The 27,398-nt window shown below is 50.5% G+C and overlaps 1 protein-coding gene across 1 annotated transcript in view; it reads right to left on the bottom strand.

Annotated features, from left to right (window-relative positions):
- MAN1C1 (mannosidase alpha class 1C member 1) overlaps nucleotides 1-27,398 on the bottom strand; it is a 56,615-nt gene that overhangs the window by 8,952 nt on the left and 20,265 nt on the right. The window contains exons 4-6 of the mRNA XM_005529702.3: nucleotides 6,810-6,925; nucleotides 4,760-4,840; nucleotides 2,820-2,914 (exon numbers count right to left, since the gene is read on the bottom strand). Coding sequence (XP_005529759.3) covers nucleotides 2,820-2,914; nucleotides 4,760-4,840; nucleotides 6,810-6,925 — 292 coding nt within the window. The remainder of the gene's footprint in view (nucleotides 1-2,819; nucleotides 2,915-4,759; nucleotides 4,841-6,809; nucleotides 6,926-27,398) is intronic.

The following is a 27,398-nucleotide window of genomic DNA, read 5'->3' as shown; positions in this document are numbered from 1 at the left end:
GAGGCTGCAGCAGCAGCAGCTCTGCTTTGGGAACATCCAGGGGACACCCCAGGAGCCCTGGGAGGTTCTGGCAGCCGGTCCTGGCCAGGTGAGCGTGGCTTTAATGTCCCACTGCACCAATCTGGGAGAGATGAGCAGCCCCACCGAGCTCTCCCACCTGTAATTCTCAATTCCTTGCCTTGTTTTGCTGTGCTGGAGGGAGGCTGTAACAAACACAGCTCAAACTCAAACTCACAAAGCTCAGCTCAGCAGGGCTGCAGCAGCCAAGTGGGGCCGTGTTTGTTGTCACAGCAGCTCTGTGGGGTCACTGAGATCATCACAAGCCTGTCCCAGGGACCTGAAAACCACAGCCTGGGATTGCTGCTGGGAGCCTGAGCCTTGGGTCAAACAGCACAGCAAAGCTGCTGGAGAGGGGTCTGGAGGAAACAGAGCCCATCTGCAACCTGTCCCTGGGTTAGAGAGCAGCCTGCAGTGACCCCCTGCAGGAAAACATTTTGTCAGCCTCACAGGCAGGACAAACTGGGCGTTGGGAGCTGCTCTGATTTGTAACAGCTCAGAGGAAGCTGCTGTTTAAAGGACCTTGGCCTCGGAGGGAAAAGAACGTGCCCAGAACCTCCTTTATCTCCCAGATAAGTGGGTCTGAAATGTCGAATCACTGCCTTCCCTCATGGGGATCCAGAGCTGCAAAAGCAGTGCCAGGTGATGAGAGAGGCCAGGAGAGGAGGGGAAATGTGGAGGGACAGAGGGTTTAGGGAGATGTGAAGGGAAGCAGGAGCAGGGAAAGCAGGGAGAGGAGCCACAGCCCAGGGAGAGCAGTCACAGCCCAGGGAGAGCAGTCACAGCCCAGGGAGAGCAGTCACAGCCCAGGGAGAGCAGTCACAGCCCAGGGAGAGCAGTCACAGCCCAGGGAGAGCAGTCACAGCCCAGGGAGAGGAGCCACAGCCCAGGGAGAGGAGCCACAGCCCAGGGAGAGCAGTCACAGCCCAGGGAGAGCAGTCACAGCCCAGGGAGAGCAGTCACAGCCCAGGGAGAGGAGCCACAGCCCAGGGAGAGCAGTCACAGAGCAGCAGCTGGAGCACACAGAGCACTCCAGGCCCTGGCAGCAAACGTGGCAGTTGGAGCAGCAGGATGGAAAGAAGGCTGTGGGAGAGAGGACACAGAGCCAGGGGAAAGCAGGCGGCCACGGGAAACTCGGCAGCAGAGAGGGGACCCCAGAGGAAAAGGTGGCAGCAAGAGATAAAGGCAGCTGGTTATGGAAGAGCTGGGGGGGGCTGTCTGTGCTTGGGCCCTCCAAAATGAATGTGCAGAATTGACTCCATGCCAGGGGGTTTTTTTTGGTTTCAAATTTCTGAGTGTCCTTCTTAACCCACCCCCTCAAGCTGCCACCAAGGGAGGCCCACACACGGGGCAGGACTCTCCTCCTCCTTCTGGGATGGTGAGGTCCCTCTGGAGTTAGCACATCCTTGCAAAAGCAGAATTGGAGAGAGGACTCCTTGTTGCAAAACTCTTCTGGGCTTTGTTTTGGCCCTGATGTTTGGGTCAGCGTGGTCCCACAGCCTCACCTCGCCCTCCTCTGCTCGCACACTGAGTGATTCCCTTCCCCTGGGGTTCACAGCCTTTGGCTGCTCATCTGTTCCTGCAGCAGCTCAGGCTGGGGATGCAGCTCCCTCCATCCCTGCTCCTAAAAACCAGCTGGCACTCCATCCCCGAGCCAGAGCTCCAGGCAGCTCTGGCCATGGGCTCGGTGTTCTGTCCATTTTCTCTGCTCTCACTCAAGGTCACCAGCGAAACATTTTGGGAATGTCTGGGCAGACAGAGGCTGCTCCAATTGTCTTCACAAAGGGCAGGGGAGGGTTTGGCATTTCTGTGAAAGGTTAGTCTATGCAGAGCCTTTATCAGCCACAGAGGAAGCAGGATGTCTGTGCTGTGAAAAAGGACAATTACAGGGCTGCTGGTGGCTCCAATTTTCCCCAGGATCAGGAGCACATCAGACAACTGAGGGGTGACAGAGATATTTGAGCAACGAAGCAGCGTGAGCCAAATATTTGGAAGTCATTTGCTTCCAAAGAGCCAAGGAGGAGATTTGGGCTAAGGGCTGGATAATGACTTTCAGAGTTTCACAAGAGGTGAGGATGAAAAGCTTTGTTAACCCACATTTCCCGCAGCTCTCACCCGCAGGATTTGTTTGGAGGCATCAGAACCAGCAAATCCAAATCCTTGCTGGCAGGGAATTGTCTGCCAGGAGAGCTGGGGAGAAGGAGGGCAGCCCCAGCTCTGCCTCTGTTTGCTGCCAGAGCTTCTGCAGGGATTTATTGAACTCAGCTGCCTCCCCTGGCCATGAGAACATCACCAGCCTGAATTCTGGGGCTCTAAGGAAGGACAGAGCTTGGCTGAGGGCTGTGTGCTGTATTCCCCTTTTCCAGCACCAAAACTGTCAGCCAGTCCCATCCACTCTCTTTCCCAGTTTTCCCAAATTTTTAAATCCATTTTTTCCTGGATAAATTCACATGCATCCAGCTGGGCACAGTGCACAAATCCATGCTACGAGCAGACTACAAAATCACCTTTCAAAGAAAATGAGAATGAGGAAAATGCTCTTGCAGCAGGGAGCCCTGTCAGGAGCAGAGGAAGAAACTGTGGACAGCCCCAAATTAATAAAACACAGCTGGGTTTGACCTGAGTCACCTGAAATCTGTGCCAAGGTCTGAGCAGGCAAAGCAAATGACCTCGAGGAATCTGCTCTGAGGAGCTGCTGCTGCCCCTGCTCCTTCCCAAACTCCCAGAACTAAAGGAAATACTGGTGAGAACTTGTGCCTTGCCTGCCCAGGTTGATGACTCCACGTGGGATTCCAGTGGGGGTGTTAAAGGCTGGCAGAAGTTTCTCCCCAAGTTCCAGAGCTTTGCTCTTGAACACCTGTTAAAGAGAGGATAAATATTTGATGAATTGAACCACACAGGATTCTCTCACTTCCCCTTTTTGCTGTTATAAAGCACTGGAAGTGCTGCAGTCTGAGATCTCCCTGATCCAGGTGTGCTGTGCCCTGGTTCCCCATGCACAAAAAAATCTGAGCCAAAAGTCTCACTGAACTTTGGCATCTCTAAATTTCCTCTAAAATCTGCACTAAACCAGCACCCAGTCCCCTGCCAAAGCCTCAGCTTGGACCAGAGCAGCTCACAACAGCACCCTGTGATCTGAGCTGCCCCAGAGTGCTCTCCAAATTCTTCCCATTCCCAGGATGGCAGGGAACACGAGGAGCTGAAAGGACTGAGTTAAAACCAGAAGAAATCTCTCTAGGCTGAAGCACTGTTAGATTTACAGCCTGGGCTTGCCCAGCTCATGTCACGTCCTGTTGTAAAAACCGTGATCTCCAAGGAATCTTCTCCTTGCAGCTCTTTGCCAAGGAGGATTCGTGGTTTCATGGCTAAGCTGCTCCTTTTCCATCGGTAATGCCTCACTTTTGGGCTTTCCAGACAAATTGCAGCTTATGGTTGCAAAACAATTATTTTGGGACAAACTGAGACAAGCACTAATCTTGGCTGCAGAGATTAGTCCTGATCAAGAGAAGCCTCTAAGTGACTTAGGAGATAAAGCACAAGCCTTTTACCTCTAGCCCTGTGGTGGTGGCTCGCAGAAAGCAGGAATTTATTGCTCTAAAAATACAGCACTGAGGAAACCTGAGCTCTCCTGTGGGCTCTCAGACCTTTGATACTCTCACAAGGGAACAGGGGGTTGCTTCAGAAGGGAAGGCAAGAAACAGGGACTGGTTTTTGCCTTTCAGCCCAGTGATGCTGACTGGGTAAGTGACATCAGCTGCTGGTGGGACTTCAAGAGGTCACTGCTGGAGTTTTATGGTTTAATGTGGTTTCTTTTTGCTCTGTTGATCTGAAACCTGTTGAAGTTGTCACTGAGACAGACTCTGAGCCGGGGCACTGAGTCTTTGAGAGTTTTCCCTGGAGGAAAATCTCAGAGGAAAGTAATTCCTGGAACTCATTTCAAATGCAGCTGAAGTAAGAGAGCTGCTCCTGGATCAATGGTGTCACTATGCAGGAGCCATCCCACCCTCTGTGGTGAGCTGAGCTCTCAGTTAGGGTCAGTCCTCACAAAACTCCCCCTGAGCCAGAGTTTCAGCTAAAGGAATAATCTCCTCATCCCCCCCACAGCCAGCTGTGAAATTCCAGCCCAGGCACATTATCAAACAGATTATGGCATTATGCCCCAGCCTCCCCAGGCTGGGGAGGAGGGAGGGAAGGGAAATGAGATCCTCCTGCTCCAGCCAGAGCTCCAGGGGGATGCAGCATCCACCACAGGGGCTGTGACACCCTCTTCATCTCGGGAATTCCTGCTCCAGAGGGATGCTCAGCTGAGTGTGGAGCACCTGCCCCTCCTCAGCCGCCCTCCTTAGCCCGAGGCAGGATCTGGGATGATGTCTGATGAAATCTCACCCGACTTGGAAGAGAGAGGAACAAGTACAAAGACAAAGATCCTCTGCAAATGGCATTTCCCCAGGGAGCAACGTGTCCAACTGCAAACGTGTCTTGCTGGAATTGCCCACAGGAGGAGAGATCTCTGGCAAATGAGCCGTGCACGGTGTGTGCAAGGTAATTATTCGAGGCTTAATTAAAGGAACATTAGTGGCATTTCCATATTCACAAAAAGGACGGGTTTAGCCTGTTGTGGTGGGGGGATTGTCTGATGCTCAGAGCAGAGCTGCTGGGGAGGGAGCCCTGTCAGCCCTTCCTGGGGGCTCTGGGGACAAACCTCCTCTCCTGTCAGGTAGTAAGTGGCCAGGAGCCCTCCGATGTAGCGGATGTTCACCTCGAACAGGGAAGCTTCTCCGTTCTGCAAAGACAAAAAGTCACAGCCCTGAGTGCAGGAGAGAGGAGAGGAGAGGAGAGGAGAGGAGAGGAGAGGAGAGGAGAGGAGAGGAGAGGAGAGGAGAGGAGAGGAGAGGAGAGGAGAGGAGAGGAGAGGAGAGGAGAGGAGAGGAGAGGAGAGGAGAGGAGAGGAGAGGAGAGGAGAGGAGAGGAGAGGAGAGGAGAGGAGAGGAGAGGAGAGGAGAGGAGAGGAGAGGAGAGGAGAGGAGAGGAGAGGAGAGGAGAGGAGAGGAGAGGAGAGGAGAGGAGAGGAGAGGAGAGGAGAGGAGAGGAGAGGAGAGGAGAGGAGAGGAGAGGAGAGGAGAGGAGAGGAGAGGAGAGGAGAGGAGAGGAGAGGAGGAGAGAGGAGGAGAGGAGAGGAGAGGAGAGGAGAGGAGAGGAGAGGAGAGGAGAGGAGAGGAGAGGAGAGGAGAGGAGAGGAGAGGAGAGGAGAGGAGAGGAGAGGAGAGGAGAGGAGAGGAGAGGAGAGGAGAGGAGAGGAGAGACAGCCCTGTGCCCATCTCCCAGTGCTCTGTTTGCTCTGCAGGGACAAACCCCCAGACTGCCCCATTTATCACCTGTGACGAGTCAGGCAGGACACATCACACAAACACAGAATCCTCTGAGCTGGAAGGAACCCACCAGCATCACCCAGCCCAACCCTGCCCTGCCCAGACACCCCCAAATCCCACCCTGGGCATCCCTGGCAGCTTTGTCCAAGAGCTCCCGGAGCTCTGGCAGCCTCAGGGCCGTGCCCAGCAGCCTCTGGGGGAAAAAACCTTTGCCCAGAATCCAGCCTAAACTTCCCCTGACACAACTTCAGACAGATCACTCAGTTTCAAGCAGAGCTGGTGGGTCTTGCAGTCCCTGTCTTGCCTCTCTGGACTAGGAGAGCTCCTTGTACAGAGGCAATATTGAACTAATTTCCCCCTTGCCTCCCCGTGCTGCGCTCCCTGACTCCACAGATCAATCCACAGCATTCACTCCTGTCTTTACAGATCAATCTATTCTGCAGGCCAAGATTAAAAGCTTTTATGAAATCCAGATAAATTATCTCCCAGTTGATTTTGTCCCTTGTTTATCGATTCAATAACAGACTGAGACCATTCACCAGATTTATCAGATGTGGGCTGCCTTTTATGAATCCATGAATGCCAGTGGTGCCCTCCCAAATGATGCTTCTCTGTAAAGGCAGCTGCAGGCATTGTTCCCGTGGGAGAACCATTCCTCACAACAACTAGACTTGCATTAAACAAATAAAAGTTTGAGTTGCACTTTGGTTTAACATTCTGTGCCTGTGCCACTGATGAGATCCCATCATCATGAGGAATGCAGGAGCTGGCTCCAGAGCATGGCCAGGGCCAGAGGAGGGACAGCACAGCCCCACGTGTCCAGAAGAGCTCCAGGAGCCCCAGGGAGAAGCACCTCTGGCTGTTTTTAGAGGTGATGCCCTTCCTTCCAAAGCCTGGCTCGCTCTGTGCTCCCCCTCTGCTGCTGAGGTGTCACAAAGTCCCAGCAGTGACACCAACACAGGGCCCAGACAAGGGGAGCTGGGTTTACAACTTTAATCTAATTTAATAAGGAAATCTTGTGTTATCACAGGCAGACATTTACCTGAGATGAAACAGAACTTGTTCTTTGATGAGGAAAAACTTCCTTGGAGTGTCTAATAATGAGTGTCTGTTTCCAAAACCCAGACCAAAACACCAGAACCACTAAACACCGATCCTTGTTTGCAGCCAGACACGGTGAGGCTGATCTGGTGGCCCCAGCAGAAAATGAAATTGGGGTGAATCACTGCAACGTTCCCTTTGGCCTTGGAAAGAAAACCATCAGCTGAGGGGTTTGTGCCCCCACAGAGCTCATGGTTTCCCTCCCCAGAGGACTCCTGGGGAAGCCTGATCAGGACTGGCAGTTTAGGTGACACAGGGAGACATTCCCAGCAGCTGACTCACCACATTCAAGTCAAAGCTCTTCTCCACCCACTGCTTGGCTTCTTGGAATTCCTCCTCGAGTTCCATGATGTAGAGGGTATCTAAGGCATCTATCACAGTTGCTCCTCGAAGGCCTCCTGTGTGGCAAAAACACAGCAGAGGGATGAAGCCACAGCTCTGAGTCAGCCTGTGGGGCTGGGCCAGGCAGAGCTGCCCGTGCTGGGGGTGTCTGGGTGGGATCTGCCTCCCAAAACGGGAGAGGCCCAGTTTTCAAAGGCCTGAAAGAATTCTGAATTCTGGAAGAGCTCCCCAAAGGAACAGCTCAGGGTCCACCCCTGAAGCCCCCGGTCACAGCTGCAAGCCTTGGCCTTGTTTCCAGTCCTGGCTCAGCAGTTCCAGCCTCAGCCATGGCTCAAACCCATCCTCAGCCTCTCTCCAAGCCCCTGCCAGGCACAGCCCGTGGGAGAATGGAACTGTAGGAATTGTGTTGTGCAAGAGCAGCCAAGGCACGGCTGATCCTGCTGTCCTGATGCAGGGCTGGTTTTCTGGGGCACAAATCTTTCTGTTCCATGCCATGAGCAGCACAGACACAATCCCAGCCTCTCCTGGAGGCTGAGAGCAGGATCCCAGTGATTTAGGGACCTTCCCTTGTCCAGCAGCACATCCCTGTGAGCACACTGCCTGTTCCTCAGCAGATGGCAATGGGACACACTCAGCTGAAGGAAATTCCAGCCAGGAATTTGGACCAACAGTGTCATTTGTGTAAATGGGGTTATTTCTGCTCAGGGCCCCTAAAACTCCTCCTGCTGTGGGGCAGCCAGGGCTGTGAACTCATCCTGAGCCAACGCTCTGCAGAGGCCACCCCAGCCCTGGGCAACCCAACAACACAAACCCCCCATGGGGGCTCCAGTCTGGAACCTTCCCAGCACCAGGGCTCCAGTCTGGAACCTTCCCAGCACCAGGGCTCCAGTCTGGAACCTTCCCCTCTCATCCAGGGCTCCAGTCTGGAACCTTCCCCTCTCATCCAGGGCTCCAGTCTGGAACCATCCCCTCTCATCCAGGGCTCCAGTGTGGGGTGGCTCACAGGCCTGAGCTGCCTCTGCAGCACCACACACACTCTGCTCAGCCGAGCCACATTCCCACCCACCCCTGGCAGGCCTTTGGGGATCTCTGCCAGGAGAGATCCTTGGATGAGGTTCAGGTTTTGTTTCTGCAGCAGAAGCTCCCTGTGCCCATCACCTCCCTCTCCACAGACTCACTCACTGCTGTGCCCAGGGGTTTTCCTGGGACTTATTTCTGCTTGGCTCAGGTCGGTTCCTCCTCCTCACTCCCAGACTTTCAGCTGCTCTCCCAAATTCCCCCAGCCTTTCCCTGCACGCTCAGATGGGTTTGGCATTTCTGTGATTCCTCCGGTGCTACTTCAATTCCAGCTCTGCTCAAGAGAGGAAAAGCCAGCTGGATGCAGTGCTGCGGAGGGGAGAGGGAGGCAAAGGTGGATGGTGTGCCATCAACCTCTGCTCTCTCACCAAGGGACAAAGGGGCTGATGTGCATCTTCCCTGCAGCCTCAGATCCACCCCTTCGGGCTCCTTCCTCCTCTCAGCATTCCTCTCCCCCGGGGAAGGATCCTGCCTTGTTTTGTTGATGCTACAAGATTGCAGTTTTGACACTTTTCAGCCAGCCAGCACATCATTGCTTTAATAAAAACCCAAGCAGGACTTTACTGCTCAACTACAGATTGCTGCCTTTTGGATGCTGTCTGCATCAAAAGCAGGGGCTGTGGGAGAGGGGGAAGGCAGCTGAAACAGCCTCCAGAAATCCATTTATTCCCTCAGGCCTGGGAAATGTTCATCTAACTGGAGCCATCTCCATGGATGGAGTCAGTCACTGCAGCAACTGGTGGGCTCTAAAAATCAGCAGGGCTGATGTGGGCCTGCAATGTTTGCCAAAGCACTGCCCATGAAAAAACAACACCAGGCAGCGCTGCTTTTATCAGCCCTAATGATTCTTCAATATTAATGATTATGTGATTTTTATACACTTTCCTGTTAGCAAGGCGAGACGTGGCGGGGAGGCAGGGAAAGCATTTCAAACAGGGAAGGAAGGGCAGTGGCACCTGAGGCACAGCCTGTGATATTCTGAGAGGAAAATCACACTGTCAGGCTCGGCTTAATTTGATGATATAATCAACAAAAGCTTTTCATAATCTGCAGAGAGACAATGAGGAAAGTTGGATTTGCTCAAGCTAAATGGAGACAAAGAGACAACAAGCTCACCATTTTCTGGGATGATTAATTGAAGTGAGAAATATTGCTGGAATTGACAGAGCCTTTTATGTCAGGCCTTTAAGTGGGTGAATTGCTCTGGGGATTGGGAACATGCTCTGCTCTCTGCTTGGAGTGGCTCAGCTCTCCTGCCTGTGTTTGACAACGTGGAGGGCAAACCTCGCTCCCCTGCTGCTTTGTGTCACATTAAACATTTGTTTTAAATATTCCCTCACCCTCTGCATCAGAACAACCTCGGGCTGTGTGTTTTGGACCAGGGGCTGGGCCGTGTTTCCTTTCTTCTGCACCGGCTTTGAAGCAGCGGTAAAAGCTCAGTGACTTTTCCTGGTGCCACCAGAACCCTCCCCATGGCAGCAGTCCCAGGAGAGGGATGAAAAGGCAGCTCCTTCCACAGGACAAACCAGAGCTGGCTGTGTCTGCCCCTGGCCAGGACACCCAGACACCCCCAGCCTGTGACATCTTTGCTGGGGGAGCATCTTCCCTCCTTCCTGCTCAGCTTTTTTCATCAGAGCAGGACTGAGCTGCAAGGGCAGCCGTCAGAATTCCGTGTGTGCACATCCCAGCACGGATCCAGCACAGACACAGCGTGGTGACACCTCCTGCAGGGTTTGTCACACCAGCAGCACCTCTCCACACCTGCACATTAGGATGGGAGGGGTGCAATCAAAGGGGAGGCGGCTCGAAACCAAATCAAACCAAATCAAACCCCTCTCTGTCACTCCTGACTCTTGCTGACACACTCAGCTCGAAATTGCTGGTTTCAGCCTGACTGTACTTCCTCTGAGGGAGTTCTGAAATAGGAACCAAGTAACCCTTGACAGAAACCCTTGACAGAAACCCTTGACAGAAACCCTTGACAGAAACCCTCCTGGAAGTACCCAGGGCTGGGAGCAGTGGCTTTTAAGCAGGACCCCCAACCTCAGACCTTTCCTGTCTCCACAAACCAAAGTGTGCTATGAAAAGCTCCTCCTGATCCTGCCCCAAACTGGCTGGAGCGGGGAAACCTTCAGCAGGGAGAGGCAGAGTCACTCTGCTGATCCCAAAAGGGCAGGTGGGACTCCAGGATCCACAGCAGCTCCAGCAGCAGCTCCTCACAATCCCAGGAGAGAACAGAATCCCAGCTGAGCTGGAAGGAACCCACCAGGAGCAGTGAGAAGAACGGGGACCTTGGCAGGAATCTGGGAACTCTGGGGACATTTCTAGCTGAATGCCACAGCAGCTCTGGTGACAGGGCCCCTGCTCTGAGCTGTCCCCTGAGTGATGAGCAGGGGAGGAGAAGCAGCAGCTGATGGGAGCACACAAAGGTTCATCTCTCCCCGAGCAGAAGGAGGGTCTGTGCCACCCCGTATTTGCTCTTTTGTGCAGCAGAAGAATGGAGAGAGGAGTGTGGGCAACAAGGCTGCTCTGTTCCTGCTCCCACCCACCCCAGGAGCCTGAGCCCTGCCACAGAGAGCGCTAATCAACATTAGCTTAATTACCATAATGCTGGGGAAAGGTGCTGGGTGGAGAGGAGCTGCCATTGGTGGCTCTGAGGGGGTTTTGCCTTGTTTTGTTTCTTCTTTTCTTAATTTTTTATTTTTTTTTTTTTTTTTTTAATTTTTGGTGGGAGATGACTCAGGCTCTAGGAAGAAATTCTGCCCCAAATGAAAATCCTTGGGGTGGGGATCTACGTGTCCAAGTCCAGACTCACCTGCACCTGCCTGAACAAGTGGCCTAAGGCCAGCACTTACCCAGCACCCAGAGCTTAGCAAATGTCTGATTTTCCAAAGAGAGGCTGCCTTCCCTCGCTCCCCTCTTCCCAAAATAGCCCATGTGGAGCATCACAGGCCAGAGAGGAGACTTGAAGGGCTCCCAGCTGCAAGTCTGTCCCTTGAGAGCCTTAAAAAAAGCCACAAAAGTGATGTTTCAGCAGCCAAGTAGCTCTGAGTGGGGTCTGAAATAGCCTTTTCCTCAGGAAGGAGAGATCCTTCCAAAGCTGAATCCATCACACTCTCCGTGCCTGGGGAGCCACGGGGAATGAGGACCCCCAAAAACCACAGGCTGGACTCTCCTGTCCCACCAGCTTTGCTTTGGGGTCCAAGGAATGAGGAGGAGTTGAGTTTCTTTGGAAAGGGGAACACGGTGCAAGGATTCCTGAGCAGCAGGAGAGGGGAGCATTCCTCGCCAGGATCTCCACCAGCTTCCCAGCACTCCCTGATGTCAGGGTTTAGCTCCAATAAAATTATCCTTTCACAGGCTGGTTTGGGTTGGAAAGGGGCCTTAAAGGTCACCCAATTCCAGCCTCTCAGAAGAAAATTCCTTGTGCTGTTTCCCCCTGTTTGGAGCCACGTTCCCCTGTGTCTGCCCCAGGGATGGATGGAAGCCCACCCTGAGCTGCCAGAGCCCTGCAGCAGGAGGAGAGCTTGGGGAATCTCATCCCTAATGCCCTCAGCCCCAGGGGGCCTGCAACTGCCATTTGGCAAAGAAACCTTTATGAAGTTACTCAGTGAACAGAAACCAAATCCTTCACTTCCAACAAAGCCATTTCAAAATCCGTACAGAGCCGCATTGTGCCAACGCCTCAAACGAGCAGCCCAAGCCATTAGGAAGATATCAGAATTAATCTTGTGTACAGCAGGACTGTTTAAATGCTTCAGAACAGGGGGTTTCAAACAGCTCTTTGCTAACTTTAATAACAGAGTTTACAACTGAAAAGCAGCAGCAGAAGGGGGAGGAATTTAGATCAGCGCGATGTAAACCCGGATCAAAAATGAAAGGTCTTGACTCCCACTGTTCTTATGTCAAATCGTATTTGTCAAAACAGAAATTAGTGCTGAAATCTTGTTTGGAATAAAAATTAGGATGCAGTTTCTATGAAACATGATGAAGTGGTTAACTGCCAAGGCACGAGGGGCTGTCACTGGTTGTTTGCCTTCACCTCTTGGGGTATGGGGGAAAAACACGAGATCCCTTCCCCTGCTTCTGCTGCTCTGAAAGCTTCAATTAAAATCAGTGCCCTGTTACAGCAGGAGTCTGAAATATTACCATCTCCAAGTGCTGCTTTTCCTGTTCTTTTTGGTCCTTTTTCTCCATGCCAGGGCTTGGAGAGCAGCCTGAACTGCTGACATTTATCCCAAGATGTGTGTGAGAAGCCTGGGAGCTGCCTGGGACCGCGTCACCACCCAGCTCCTGCCTGGTGGCAAACTGTCCAATTCTGGGAGAAATCCACACAGAGACGTTTTACACAGCTCAGGATTATCTTGGCAACGAGGCAAACTGTGAAAATCACTGCAGCTCCTTGAAAAATCTGCCCTGCAGCCAAGATTTGCCAGTCCCTGTGCAGAGCCTCCAGGTCAGGGAGCCTGCAGCTCCTGAGCTGGGATCTGGGTTTAGGCCACAGTTCCCTGCCTGACCAGAGCTCCTTTTTTAGTTTTTTTTAGCCAAAAAAAAAAAAAAGCAGGAGGAATTTTCCTCCAAAGCATGGAAAAGAAAGAGGGTTTAAAGAAAGAGAATGTGCCGGTTAGAGAAATAAGAATGAATTTCTCCACCCCATCCGACGTGGTGTCTCTGTTCTTCCCAAGAACTTTGCAGCAGCCATCCACCTCCCCTCTGGAATGCTGCAGGAACATTCCCCAGCTGCTCATTCCTCCAGCACTCACTCCAGGGATAAACTCCAGTTCCAGATGTTCTCCAGTGGAAAGTCAACTCTGCTCCCATTCCACCCCACGTGTCAGGGATCCCCAGGACAGGGCTGGTGCTGCTGGTCCAGCTGACAGAAATTAAACAGAAAATCCAAATGGAACTGGGAAATGGGTTTTCTTTTCAGCAAGAAAGAAAATTTCTCAGTTAAATCCACAATCATCTCATTACAATTCAGCTGCCTGTGAGTGGTACCTACTGCAGATGAAGCAGAAACACCAGACCTGAGCTGCAGCCCTGCCAGTGCCTTATTTATTGAGTTTTTTGTCTGTGAACCTGATAGCTAACACAGAGAAACTGCATTCCCTTTATTTAAGGCAAACTAAACAAATTACATCTGAGCAACAAGGAAGCAGAAGCGAGAGATGGAGGGGACAAAGAAGTAGTCCAAGAATTAGAGAAGATCTATTTCTTTTTGTATCAGCACATTCTCTTGCAGAGTTAGGGGGGGAAAAAAAAAGAGAAAAGTCCATTAGCTTTTGAGCAACCTCATTTTTCTTTGCTTTCCAAATAAACCACTGCACCTACACTTCAGGGACCTCATCAAAAAGCACTTCATGGCCAAGGTTGCTTTCCCATCTTCTCCACATTAATCTTCTCCTCGCTCTCCTCTCCAGGTGTTGGTCAAAGGGTCACCCCCAAGAGCTCCCCTGGCCCTGCTCCTGCCCCTCGGCCATCCATGGGGGGCTCGGGGTGACACCCTGGGCCAACCCCACCCCACATCACCCCAAAACACCATTTCCCCCCTGATTTCAGTTTCTGGTCTGCTCTCTTCCACTTCAGCACCCCTGGTAGATTCACAGCCTCTTCAGCTATCCATCACCTGGCCCTGGAGATTCTCCCACGGCTCCAGAGGAAATACTGGATCCATTGGAATTCCATGAATTTATGGAATCACACAGGACATCGCTCAGACCACGCCGAGGTCCCGCCGCTCTCTGAGCTTCACGCCCAAACCAACTCAAGCCTCATCCTGGGTGTGTAAAATCACAATTCCCTAAGGAAAGGTGCAAGGGCTGATATTCCCTGAAAAGAGCAGAGAATCCTGGAGCTGGGAAGGAGCTAAGGAAAGGTGCAAGGGCTGATATTCCCCGAAAAGAGCAGAGAATCCTGGAGCTGGGAAGGAGCAGAGCCCAGGACACATCAGAGGCAGCACAACCCCGAAAGCTCCATCTGCCAAACCCAGGCTGAGCCTCCCACCTACAGCAAAGGAACTTTGAAGGCTGGCATGAGGGAAATCACCCAAACATCTGGCTCACACCACAGCTCACTCTGCTTTTTGTTGTCAACAGGAGAGATCTTCCAGGTTCTGGGGAAGTGCTGATGAATGCCAGCCTCAGCATATGGGCTGCACAGGTAAAGCTGGCACCAGACAGGCAGCTTCAAGTGCTGCCTTTTAGGCTGCTATAATCAAATTTAATAGAGACTGTGTTCCAGCTGGGGAAGAAATGGCTTTTTTTTTTTTTTTGGATTACAAACCACTCATGTTTTTCAAATATCAATTTCCCCTGGAGAATTAAGGCTATCGTTCAAGCTGAAGCAGCAGTGGCAGCTCTGCCCTGAACCAGCGATGGCTGAGAGACACAAAATGAGAGCTTGGGCTCCTTTAGGGACATGGCAAGAGTCTGGAGGAGGGCAGGCTGGGGTTAGCAATATTCTTATTATGCCCTGGGTAAAAAAAAAAAAGAGAAGAAAGGTGTTCAGCACAAAAATGAATTGCTGTTCACAGCACCAGCCCCACAGATAAGTTATTCCTTGAGAGGAATGGGAGAGCAGACGTATGATAAACACCTATTGCCAACTGATTCTTAAATATTTAATACTTGGCAGCACTCCCCAGTTTAATCCTCTTTTCCCCAGTTTCTCCAACCATCTCTCAACATTTAGTGATCCTCCACCACCCAGCTCTGGTTCATCCCTGCACGACTCCAACACCTCCTGGAGCTCAGATCAAACTGTTCCTGCTTCAAAGCGTCACGGAGGAGGGGAGGTTTGCCTGGAGCTGGGAGCACAATCCCTGATACAGCAGAGATGCTGCAAATCCACTCTCCACGTGCCTCCCATCTGTCTCCAGTGACACACAGGCAGCTCTGTGGGCCTGGGAGAGCTCAGCAGGAAATTGGAAGTGATCATCGTTGAAATGCTCCTCTGGGAAAGAGCTTTCCTCCTGGTTTTGGGCAGTGGGGCTCAGATGTTGGCAGAGGTAATTACTTCTGACAAAGATGGGTCATTTGACAAGCCAGGAGCACTTCTGGGAGGAGCAGTTCAAGGAGGTTAAGCACAAGACAACAGCTGGGGCGAAACGCTGCTGGTGCCTCCCTGTTCTGGCTGTTTGAAATTAATTTTAGAGTGGTTAAAGGTAATCTGATTATATTCAATTTATTGCTCCTCCACAGACCTCCTTGAGGACCTGCAGCATTTAATGTGAGGGGTCCCAAGAGGCCCATTAAAACAAACACACACGTCCTACCTGCAGCTATTATCCTGCTCTGCCAGAGCCACAGGTAGCAGCTAATGAGCACAGGCTGCTAATTCACCTCCCAATTCAAAGGGGAGATGCTTCATTATAACAATCAGAAGAAGGTGCCCTTCTGCTTCCCAAACACACTTCCCAAAAAGTGGCAGATGTGTTATGACAGCACAGCCTGGAACTCCTGACAGTGAATTTTCTCTCAGATCTGATCTGCTCTGGATGGGCTCTGCAGAGCAGGCACCACCTTGAAGTTGGGGCTGTAAAACCACTCCTTTTGTGGTTTTATCCACAGCCCAGCCCAGCAAACATCACCTCCCAGAAATGAGAGAGAATTCAGTGATAAAGAAACAAAACCACCCTTGGCCTCAAAATGAATTAACAGGATTAATTGTGCTGTTCAGCATGGGGCCTGGCACCTGCCATGAGCTGAGCCTGGAACCTTCATAATCATCGATGGAAGAATCTAAACACATTTTCTCTGTGAATGCAGTGGGTCAGGAGAATGCAAATGGTCCATTACCACGAGCACAAACACATTAAACCACTGCAACTCCATCACTTGGGACCATCTGTCCGTGTTCTTCCCTTTCTCTCCCATATTGTTAAAGTCACACCAACAAGACCCCAGCTGAAAGCCTCCAAATGCTCTCCAGTATGCTGCTTGACAGGATTAGATATCAAAATAATCTCTGCAAATTGGGAAAATAGTCAGAAACAAGCGGGATGCAATTCAATAAGGCCACACGGCGCATCCTGCCCCGGGGGAAGCACAACGAACCGTGAAGCAGAAGGAATAAATGGTGAGGCAGCATTCTTGTGAAAGCCTTACCCAGGAAATGCAGCTCAAACCAAGGATTTCCAGCTCAAACCAAGGATTTCCAGCTCAAACCAACGATTTCCAGCTCAAACCAACGACTTTGGAATAGGAAAAAGGAGCAAAGCCCACCCCAGGATGAGGAATGATGAATTCTCGCACAAGAAAGGGCACAGTCTCCTTCCAGCTGCATCTGGAGATTCCAGAGGACTCAGCAGGAGGAATGTGACCTGCAATTAAAGCTGGCTAGGTCTGAGGCTGCTCAGCCTTGGGGGGAGAAGGCTGGAGGAAAGTTGACAACATTCTGGAGATGCTGCAAAGAAGGAGAAGCACTCTGCACATCCCCAGGGAAAGGCCAGGGAGTCACAGCTTAACTCTGCAGGAGAGAGGGGTCAGGCACCAGGACAAGCTTTAGAGCTGGAAAGCACTGAGGCAGAATTGCCTGCCAGGACTTGCCAGCCTCGGGAAGAGAAGCACAAACAAACCCCTCGCTGGTATTTTTGTGTTTTGTTGCTCTCTGAGACGAGTGGGAACTGCAGGTCTCCAAAAATCCACCTGAAGATGCCCCTGGGAGAGGCAGCAGAGCGATCCTGAGGGAAGGAAGAGCTCCATAAAATCCTTCCTGATGGCTCCATCCCCCTGCAAACCTTTCCCAGAGCTACCTCAGTGACAGAGAACATCACAGCGACAATTTGGGATGTACACACAAAAGTCAGGAAATTAAAAATGCTGGTTCCCACAGCAACCAGGATGGAGCCTGCCAACAGAGAGAAGGAATGTTCTAGCCTAGGCAAAAGGTGTTAATTTTAATGCCTGAAGGCAACTTCCACTTCCAGCTGCCTGAAGGAGAAGTCCATGAAAACTCTGCCCTCCTGCACGGGCAAACCTTGATCCTGAGGTTCTTTGTTCCCGAGCTCCCTCTGTTCCTGGCAGAACACAGCACAGAGTGGAGCTTGGAAATGGAGATGAACCAGAGCAATCAAGGCTGCTGTAAACCCATCCCTGAGTGCTGTGATGCCCCAGTTCAGAATTCAGTTTGTGTTTGATGCTGTGATCCCCAGTTCAGAATTCAGTTTGTGCTCAATGCTGTGATCCCCAGTTCAGAATTCAGTTTGTGCTCAATGCTGTGATCCCCCAGTTCAGAATTCAGTTTATGTTCAGTGCTGTGATCCCCAGTTCAGAATTCAGTTTGTGCTCAATGCTGTGATCCCCAGTTCAGAATTCAGTTTGTGTTTGATGCTGTGATCCCCAGTTCAGAATTCAGTTTGTGTTCAGTGCTGTGATCCCCAGTTCAGAATTCAGTTTGTGCTCAATGCTGTGATCCCCCAGTTCAGAATTCAGTTTATGTTCAGTGCTGTGATCCCCAGTTCAGAATTCAGTTTGTGCTCAATGCTGTGATCCCCAGTTCAGAATTCAGTTTGTGTTTGATGCTGTGATCCCCAGTTCAGAATTCAGTTTGTGTTCAGTGCTGTGATCCCCAGTTCAGAATTCAGTTTGTGTTCAGTGCTGTGATCCCCAGTTCAGAATTCAGTTTGTGCTCAATGCTGTGATCCCCAGTTCAGAATTCAGTTTGTGTTTGATGCTGTGATCCCCAGTTCAGAATTCAGTTTGTGTTCAGTGCTGTGATCCCCAGTTCAGAATTCAGTTTGTGTTTGATGCTGTGATCCCCAGTTCAGAATTCAGTTTGTGTTTGATGCTGTGATCCCCAGTTCAGAATTCAGTTTGTGTTTGATGCTGTGATCCCCAGTTCAGAATTCAGTTTGTGTTCAGTGCTGTGATCCCCAGTTCAGAATTCAGTTTGTGCTCAATGCTGTGATCCCCAGTTCAGAATTCAGTTTGTGCTCAATGCTGTGATCCCCAGTTCAGAATTCAGTTTGTGTTTGATGCTGTGATCCCCAGTTCAGAATTCAGTTTGTGTTTGATGCTGTGATCCCCAGTTCAGAATTCAGTTTTTGTTTGATGCTGTGATCCCCAGTTCAGAATTCAGTTTGTGTTCAGTGCTGTGATGCCCCAGTTCAGAATTCAGTTTGTGTTTGATGCTGTGATCCCCCAGTTCAGAATTCAGTTTGTGCTCAATGCTGTGATCCCCAGTTCAGAATTCAGTTTATGTTCAGTGCTGTGATCCCCAGTTCAGAATTCAGTTTGTGTTTTCCCACCCCCAGCTCTGTGAGGAAATGACCCCAGTGCAATCCTGTGTTCAGATGAAAGCACTGTGGAGAGAAACAGGAATGACTTAGGTGTTCTTAATCCTGTGTTTATACCTGAGAGATAAATTCTGTCTATATTGAAATTAGTAGGAAACGACCTCTACCTTTAGAACTTTCCCTCAAAATGCTTTCATTTTCCTGCACTGAACTTTTTCTCCCTTTTTTTCCCCATATAAAGTGTGTTAGGGTGCAGAAGTGGTGTTGGGAATAAAACATCAGAAGAAGGATGAACAATTTTAGTCAGTCCAAAAAAATAAAATCCTCTCTGTGTTTCACACTGATGCCTCAAGCAAAGGCTAAGGGATTTCCTTGAACTTCCAAAAAAACCCTCTCTAGAGACAGGAACAATCCTGGGAGGCTAAAAGGAAATACTTTGTGAAAGCATAAAGGTCTTGGAGTGACAAATGCCTGCCACAGCATTCTGAGCACACAGAGCCAGCCCCAGCAGCAGTGACAAATCTGAAAGTTGATGTCCTGTGGGAGGAAGTTAAACCCACTGAGATAAGTGAGATAAGTGAGATAAGGGACTTCTCTCCCCCAAAAAAGGCAGCAGAGATGGGAAAAAAAAATCAGAAACAAGCACCTGGAGAAATTACAGAGGAAGAAATTCTGTAGCAGGACCCATTTGATATATGATCTCCTGGAGGTGAATAGAAAAATGTCAAAATCTAACGCTAATCCAGATGAATATCCAATGAGATCCATAATGAGGCTGGAAAGAAACCTCAGCAGCAGCACAAAATGATGTGATAAAGCAGTTAAGTCCTAAATGTGAAATCCAACACAGCAAAGCCAGTTTGGAACCTGTTTAATCTCTTCAGAAGTTTCAGGAGTGGAAACCAAGTGAATTAAAACCAAAGTAAGTGGGTTTGCTTTTGCTGCACAGTTTCCATCTCCTCTGAATAAACAAGGGAAAGCTAAAATACAGAGGGATAAAGGTAAGAAACCCACGAGTCTCAAGATATTTCCACCATTAAAAGGCATAGCTAAAAATGTATTTTTAAAATATTCTTAACCTGCTCTGTTTTTTTTATGTAGTTCCTGGTGGTGCAGGGGGGGTTGTGTCTGCAAACTCCTCCTGGAATAAAGCTGGAGCCAGAGGGGAGTCAGGCTCTGCTCCCAGGCACCCAGGGACAGGACAAGAAACAGCCTCAGGGGAGGTTTGGGTTGGATATTGGGAAAAATTCTTCAGTGAATGGGTTATCAAGTGTTGGAACCTTCTGCTCAGGGAAGTGGTGGAGTCAGCAGCCCTGGAAGTGCTCAGAAATGTGTGGATGTGGGTTAGTGGTGAACACAGGGGTGGTGCTGGGTCAGTGCTTGGGTTTAAAGGAATTTAAAGGAATTCTCCAAGCCTAGTTCAGTGATTCTGGCAAAAATCTCATAAAGAATCCGACTGCAAGCGGTGGCCAGAGGACACCTGGCCCTGAGCATTCCCAAAAACCACCTTCAGCCCAAGCAGGGCAGTCAGGAGCCCCAGGTCTGGCATTTACCTCCCTATGGAATCCCTGAGTGGTTTGGGTGGGAAGGGACCAGAAAGCCCATCCCATCCCATGGATCCCATCCCATCCCATGGATCCCATCCCATCCCATCCCATGGATCCCATCCCATCCCATCCCATGGATCCCATCCCATCCCATCCCATCCCATGGATCCCATCCCATCCCATGGATCCCATCCCATCCCATCCCATCCCATCCCATCCCATCCCATGGATCCCATTCCATCCCATCCCATCCCATCCCATCCCATCCCATCCCATCCCATGGATCCCATTCCATCCCATCCCATCCCATCCCATCCCATCCCATCCCATCCCATCCCATCCCATCCCATCCCATCCCATCCCATGGATCCCATTCCATCCCATCCCATCCCATCCCATCCCATCCCATCCCATCCCATCCCATCCCATCCCATCCCATCCCATCCCATCCCATCCCATCCCATCCCATGGATCCCATCCCATCCCATCCCATCCCATCCCATCCCATGGATCCCATCCCATCCCATCCCATCCCATGGATCCCATCCCATGGATCCCATCCCATCCCATCCCATCCCATCCCATCCCATCCCATCCCATGGATCCCATCCCATCCCATCCCATCCCATCCCATCCCATCCCATCCCATCCCATCCCATCCCATGGATCCCATCCCATCCCATCCCATCCCATCCCATGGATCCCATCCCATCCCATCCCATCCCATCCCATCCTATCCCATCCCATCCCATGGATCCCATCCCATCCCATCCCATCCCAGCCATGGGCAGGGACCCCTCCCACCCTGCCAGGCTGCTCCAAGCCCCATCCAGCCCCACATTCCCTGGGATTCCCAAGCTCAGGACCATGCCCAGGCCCCTGGAGCTGGATGTTTGCTCAAACCAGTGCCAAGCCTCCAACTCAGCTTTTGCTGTGGAGCTGCCACCAAATCCTCCTAATCCAGAGCTGGATCTGTGAGCAGTCCAACTCCACCCACTCTCAGCTGGCTGCCTTTTAATCACACGCTCAATATCTCTGAAGATTAGACAATTATTTCCGCATAATTAGTGTCCAGAATGAGGCACAGGCAACATCCATAATGGGGGTGCTTAAAGAAAATATCAAAAGAAAAGAAGGAAAAAATCTTAAAGACGAGCTCGCTGTGTTTTAAAATCCACCCAGAGCCTGAAAAAAAAGGCTTAAAAAATAGAAAAAAAGGATTAAAATATAGCTCCAGCCTGATTGTTCCGTGTGTGCTCCGCCACGGGGCCGCTCACGTGTGGCTTCCTCCACATCTCTGCCTGTTCCTCTCTCAGGAACAGCCCACAGAGACCCCACAGAACCCTCTCCACTCACAGCTCAACGCAATTTTCTCCCTTTTTCTGCTCCCATTTGCTACTCTAATGGTTGTTTTTCTATTTCTTGTTTTGTTTCTTTCTCCCCCGTTTTGCTGCGCCAAGCACTTCTGACAAATCCCAAGGCGCTCTCTCCACTTCTAGGCCTCATTAAGCTCCAGACTCAGTTTGGGGTCAGTGGAAAGTTCAGGAAGCTCGTGAGGAAGCTGGGATGATTAATGGGGTTGTGTGGAGATAACGAGGAGCTCGCCCAGTTTGCTGCTTGGGACAGGCCCAGGCTGAGCTGTGCTGTCCAGAGTCCCCAAATCCCCCACCCTGGGCTCCCAAATCCCCCACCCTGGGCTCCCAGTTCCCCCACCCTGGGCTCCCAAATCCCCCACCCTGGGCTCCCAAATCCCCCACCCTGGGCTCCCAGTTCCCCCACTCTGGGCTCTCAAATCCCCCACTCTGGGCTCCCAAATCCCCCACTCTGGGCTCCCAGTTCCCCCACCCTGGGCTCCCAAATCCCCCACTCTGGGCTCTCAAATCCCCCACTCTGGGCTCTCAAATCCCCCACCCTGGGCTCCCAAATCCCCCACCCTGGGCTCCCAGTTCCCCCAGTCTGGGCTCCCAGTTCCCCCAGTCTGGGCTCCCAGTTCCCCCACCCTGGGCTCTCAAATCCCCCACCCTGGGCTCTCAAATCCCCCACTCTGGGCTCCCAAATCTCCCACTCTGGGTTCTCAAATCCCCCACCCTGTGACCCCAAATCCCCCAGCCTGGGCTCCCAAATCCCCCACCCTGGGCTCCCAGTTCCCCCAGTCTGGGCTCCCAGTTCCCCCAGTCTGGGCTCTCAGGTCCCAGTTTTTCCAGCCAATTCTCCTTTCTGACTTTATCTCTTTGCTAAGATGTAAATCTAAGATGAACCCACTTGGTCCAAATGACATTTTTTCAGCAGTCCCTGCCCAGCCCCAGAACCAGGGCTTGATGCTGAAACACAAAAGATGTTTGAGGAGGGCTGGAGGTGAAACACTGGGTTTTTTTCCCTGTTCAAACTTTTGAAATGAATATTTCAAGCTGAGAAGTCAGCTGAGCCACCGTGATCAGCTTAAACCCCCGTGTGGGTTTTAGGCAGAGCCTAATCTGAGCCACCACTGCCAGCAGGACCCAAGGTGAGAGTGGAGTGAGGACAGATCTCCTGATGGATTAATTAGTTTGGGAGTGATCTCAAAAGAGGGGAAATAAAAACCCCACAACAGGGATTAATGTCAGCTCCGACACGCAGCCAGACTCCAGCGAGTTTGGGATTTGGAGGACATCCTGATTCCTGCTGCCAGGAAATAAGTTTGTTGCTGCAGTTTCCACTGACAGCAAAAGCCAAAGTCAATTCAAAATGCCCTCCTGAAAATTATTCATCTGGGGAACATTATACATGAAAAAAGAAAATAAAAAAAGATGCTGATGCCAGGGAACAACAGAGTTGCAGCAACATCTTCATTACAAGGTATTTTTCTCTTTAATGGAGCCAAGCATCCACTGTCATGTGCAATAGGCAGCAGGCATAATTCATCACAGAAATTAAGAGTGCCATTATTATTATTATTATTACTATTATTTTAATCACATAAAAGGACTCTCCAGGGTTTTGCAATTTTGTGATCACAGGGAAAGAGACCCAGAGACAGAAAAGGTGCAGTAAGTGATTGCACAATTGGAGGTTCCCATTTCTCTTCTGGGTAGCTGGGATATTGCTGAATTAATATTTTCATTCAATTACCTCTCCTCTGTTATATATTCACAAACCAAGTCCTGTCGCTTCTAATTGAGGTGGGTGTGTTTGCTGCCTGCTAAATCCTGGATGGAGGAAGCAGGAAATGTTCAAATTTGGGAAAATGTTTGGCTCAGCTGGGTGCTTGGAGGAACTAACCCTGGCACTTGGGAGATTTTGGGGTCCAGCACCCCAGAGCTGTTAAAAGCTGCTGTCACAGGAGCTTGGGGGTGTTAAATCCAGTGGGGATTTTTGGAATTTCCAGTGGGATTCCTGGAATCTCCCTCCAGATCTGAGCCTGGCAGGTCACAGTGCCACCGAGCAGTGACAAAGTGCGGTGGGATTTGCCAGGCAGAACACACCTGAAGGTTCTGGACCTCAGGACAATCTGGTTTTGTCCTTTCCAGAGGCCTCTCTGGTTATATTCCTGTGCTCACTGCTTTTCTTCCCCAGCCATTTCATCCCCTTTTTTTCATCCTGAAGAGCCAAACCAGCCCCATTTCCAGGCAGCTGAGGCCAGTGACCTCCTGTCTCCAAAGCTCAGGCCAGAGTCTGAGCCCAGCACACAAACACAGACACGGATTTATCCAGGAATTTCTCCACTCTGCGCTGTCACCAGGCAATCAAACGTGGAGCAACACCAGAGCCCTGCTGCAGGATGAGGTGTGAACACCTCCTGTCCTTTCAGTCCAGCTGCTGGCAGAGCTCTCTGACCTGGCACTGTCCTGCCTGTGACAGTTGTCACTTGGATTGCCACCAGCCTCTCCACGCTGCAGAAATTCAGCATATGCTGAGAGGAGCAATGGCTGCAACGAGGCAACTCGTGATTCCAGGCATGATATCGAGTGGGGAAAGAGGAAAAAAGGGGAGAAACCTGGTTAAGGCTTGCTATTTTTAAACTAGAATTAATAAAACAACGTGCATTTAGGTGGTGAAAAACACCTAACAGCACAGCAAGGTTCCATATTTATTTGCTGTCACTGATTTGAGAGCAAATTGGCTCAGGTTAGAAGTCAAAGAAAGATTCTTCTGCTGCCAGCACTGCACACTTCAAGAGATATCTGAAAATCAGGCTTCTCACCTTATCATTGTTAAAAGACTGTGCAATCAAAATGTAACTGACAATTCAGCTGATGCACGAGCAGAACGAGATGCCAGCTCACTCTCCCGTAGCTACAGAAGCTCTGTAAAGCTAACAGGATTTTAAAAACATTTTGTCAGAAAAAATAAGTGGCTCTGACAGAGCTGGGGAGTGGGCAGAATAATAATGCAGTGCTCTGGAGCTCCTGGTGACAGGTGCATTTCAGGGGCTGTGACACACAGAGCTGCCCTCCCCGCTCCGAGGGAGCCAACATTTGCAAACATCGCTGAATTTAATCCTTCCAGCACCAAAGGCAGCAGTGCTGAGCTGCTTGACAAGGGTTAAAATAATAACTGCATCAGCACTGGGAGCAGAATTTGCACCTGCACATCTCCAGCCTCAAGCTCAGCTGTGGCATTTTCCTTAAATGTCCCTAAAGCAGCAGGTTTGGGGCTTGGTTTGAGCAGTGCCTGGAATCCTGCAGCTTTTCCTTGGGAAATCCTGCAGCTTTTCCTTGGGAAATCCTGCAGACAATCCTTGTTATAGATACATTTTGTATTGTTGGCTTTTTGCAAATGTTAAAATGAATGGTATGTGTATAAGAATGAGAAATTTTGTTGTATTAATATAGTTTTCTTTATTTCTGTTATTGATGAAATTTAGAAATAGTGGTATAATACATATATGTTAGGTTATGGCCAATAGTATTAAAATAAAAACTGCTTTTGTTTGTATAACCCAAAGACTGAGGAAAAAAAATAGCTGGAGAACTCCTGCATTTGTAAATTATCTTATCCAGATGAAGACAGCAGTGACCAGAGCTCTGGGGGAGGAATTTATTGCATTTCTGGTATCAGGGAATGTAAATCTCGATGGCACCAAGAGCATTGATCTATTGGGAAGGGGGCAAGAGAAAACTAAACAGAAGAACCCCAAAGATCCTGAGAAGAATGTGTGAATATGTGTGAGAATTTATGGATATGGAGCAGGGTTCTGTTTTTAAGGGACAATCCTTTGTCAGTGAGGTGAATGCAGACACACCCAGCCCTATCTGTGTACTTTATTTTTTATCTCCTAATTGTCTTTTTTATTAAACTTTCAAATTCTATAAAAATGATGTGAACCTCATTTTTCACATCCTGAACACCCCCCCAAGCCGTGCAGCCGGTTTGGAGGCACTGGAACCTCGTGATGTGAGGTTTGTCCCAGCAGAGATCATCCCCCCACCCTCGTGGAGCACTTCCATGGCATCATTTCCAGGGAAATCATCACACATCCGAAAGCCTGAACCGTGTTTACCCCACTGGAGGCCACGGGCTGGGCTGTTGAGCGTGGCACTTCTGATCACAAGCATCACTGATGAATAATTAATGCTGATGAAAGGAGCACAGCTTGTGGGTTTAAGGAAAGGGCTCTCGAGCTGCAGTGATTGTAAATGACAGCAATCACAGGAGTTCTGTGCGAATAAACTCCGTCCAGAAACGTGGGAGAGGCTTGATGAGAGTGATGCCTTAGAAACAAGAGCTGGAGAACATCGAGCACCAGCAGGAACGTGAGACCAAGTCACCAGATTAAAGTCCAGGAGAGGGGGAATGCTGCCTGTGGAGCAGCTGGAAAATACTTGGTTAGTGGCAAAGTTGGATCTCTGGAGAGATTAATGGGGTTGGGGATCCAAGTTTTCCTTCCTGGGCAGGAAAATGGGGAATGATGCTCTCTCCTGGCTGTCAGGAGAAGCAGGACACTCCTCAGAGTTCATTTTTATTTCTACTTGGACTAGAGGGAATATTTGATCCAGAGCAGCTCCCCCCAGGCTGAGGCTGCCAAACTGAAGGCTCCAAGTGAGCAGCAGCACATCCACAACAGCAAAATTTAATCACCCTTCAGGAACTTGATTGCTTCCCATGCACACAAACACACTCAAAAATAGCCCTAAAGAGGTTCCTCCCCTCCCACATGGAAGCAGCTGCAGAGAAATCTCAGCTTAATATTGACATTTCCAGCCTGGAGAGCACCCGGTTTGCCTCCTTTCCATCTGGAGTTTGGAATAAAAAGACACTTGATGTGACAGGAGGGGGAATGGGCAACAAAGCAAGGCCACACAGTGCCCTGTCCTCGTTTCTCAAATCTCTGAAGGCAAAAGGGACAGAGAGGGCTGCACCAAGGGATTGTCTGATGCTGCCCTCCTTTATCAGGCACACTCAGAAGGAGGAAAAGCCCATGGAAAGGTTGAAATGTACCACGGAGCTGCTTTTCTGCAATTGTCTGCAAATCCTCCTGCTCCAAAGCATTTTTCCTTGAGAGTGCTCACAGGCACACTACAAACAAGCATAAGTACTGTCAATTGTTTTAGCATGATAAATGCATTTTAAAGCTTTCAATATTTTTGACTGTTTACTGGCACACTCCTTTGAGGAATTTTGACAAGCTCACCAGAGTGGAAGAGCTGCAAAATGTTTCAACTTGCTGCTGAACTCCATGCAAATTCTCAGTTACCGACCCTGGCTGTTGCTGGAGGGGGTTGAAAGAGCAAAGCCGAGGCCAAGCCCACCCAAATCTGCTCCTGGCAGAGAGGGGCTGGCCAGGGGCAGTGGCTGCTCACACCCAGCCCGTGGCAATCCCAAAGCTCCTTCCCTGAACCTCCCCAAGGGTTCAGGGGGTTTCCTTGCAGCCCAGCCCTGCACAGCCAGCTGTGAGTCAGATGTGGCCTCACCACCCCCACAGTAAAGCAAATGATTGTCCCTAATACCCCATCTAACCCTGCCCTCTGTCAGTCTGCAGCCACTTGTGTCACCCCACCCCCTGGGAAATGGTCTCTCCGTCATTCTTGTCCTCCTTCAGGTCCTGCAAGGCCGTAATTGGGTCACCTCAAACCTTCTCTTCTCCAGACTGATGGTGTCAGAGACACCTGATGCCATTCCCACCTTCGCTTCCCCACATCTCAGCCCCCAAAGCTGAGCAGGATCAGGGCTGGGCTCCACACAAAGCAGATCTCCACAGGCTGGAAGTTCCCCCCCGGGTCCTGGAGCTGATGTGGAGAAGGACCTGGGCACCCACAGAGTGCAAATGAGGATGGGAGCGTTCCCCAAAGCCTCAGTCCCATCCTCTGCACTGGGGAAATCAGCTCCTGCCCACGGAGGAACTCTGCTGTGCCCTGGTCTGGGTGAGGAGCTCCAGGAGACAATCTCTGCACACAGATCCATTGGAAAGGAGCCCAGAGCCCTCTGCACAGCAGGAATTCCTCAGGGATGGGCAGGGAAGGGAAAGGAAGGGCTGCTGAGGCACATTGTGCTGTGCTCAGGGAGCAGAGCAGGGAAATGCTCTGAGTGCAGAGCAGCAAAAAGACAATTTATATCCCCAAATGCCAGCAAATACCCCAAAACCACAACAAGTATCCCACCAGAATGAGCAGGGGAATAGCACTGAAAGTGGCTCACATAAAAAAAGGTAATCTGCTAAAGAGTAAAATTATACAAGCCAGTTAGCACAGAGTA

Source organism: Pseudopodoces humilis, chromosome 27 (assembly GCF_049639895.1).
Source record: "Pseudopodoces humilis isolate 2021_Gansu_Grassland_sample_001 chromosome 27, ASM4963989v1, whole genome shotgun sequence".
Lineage (NCBI taxonomy): Eukaryota > Metazoa > Chordata > Aves > Passeriformes > Paridae > Pseudopodoces > Pseudopodoces humilis.
The sequence above is the reverse complement of the archived record's forward strand: the minus strand, read 5'-3'. Positions and strand labels throughout refer to the sequence as shown.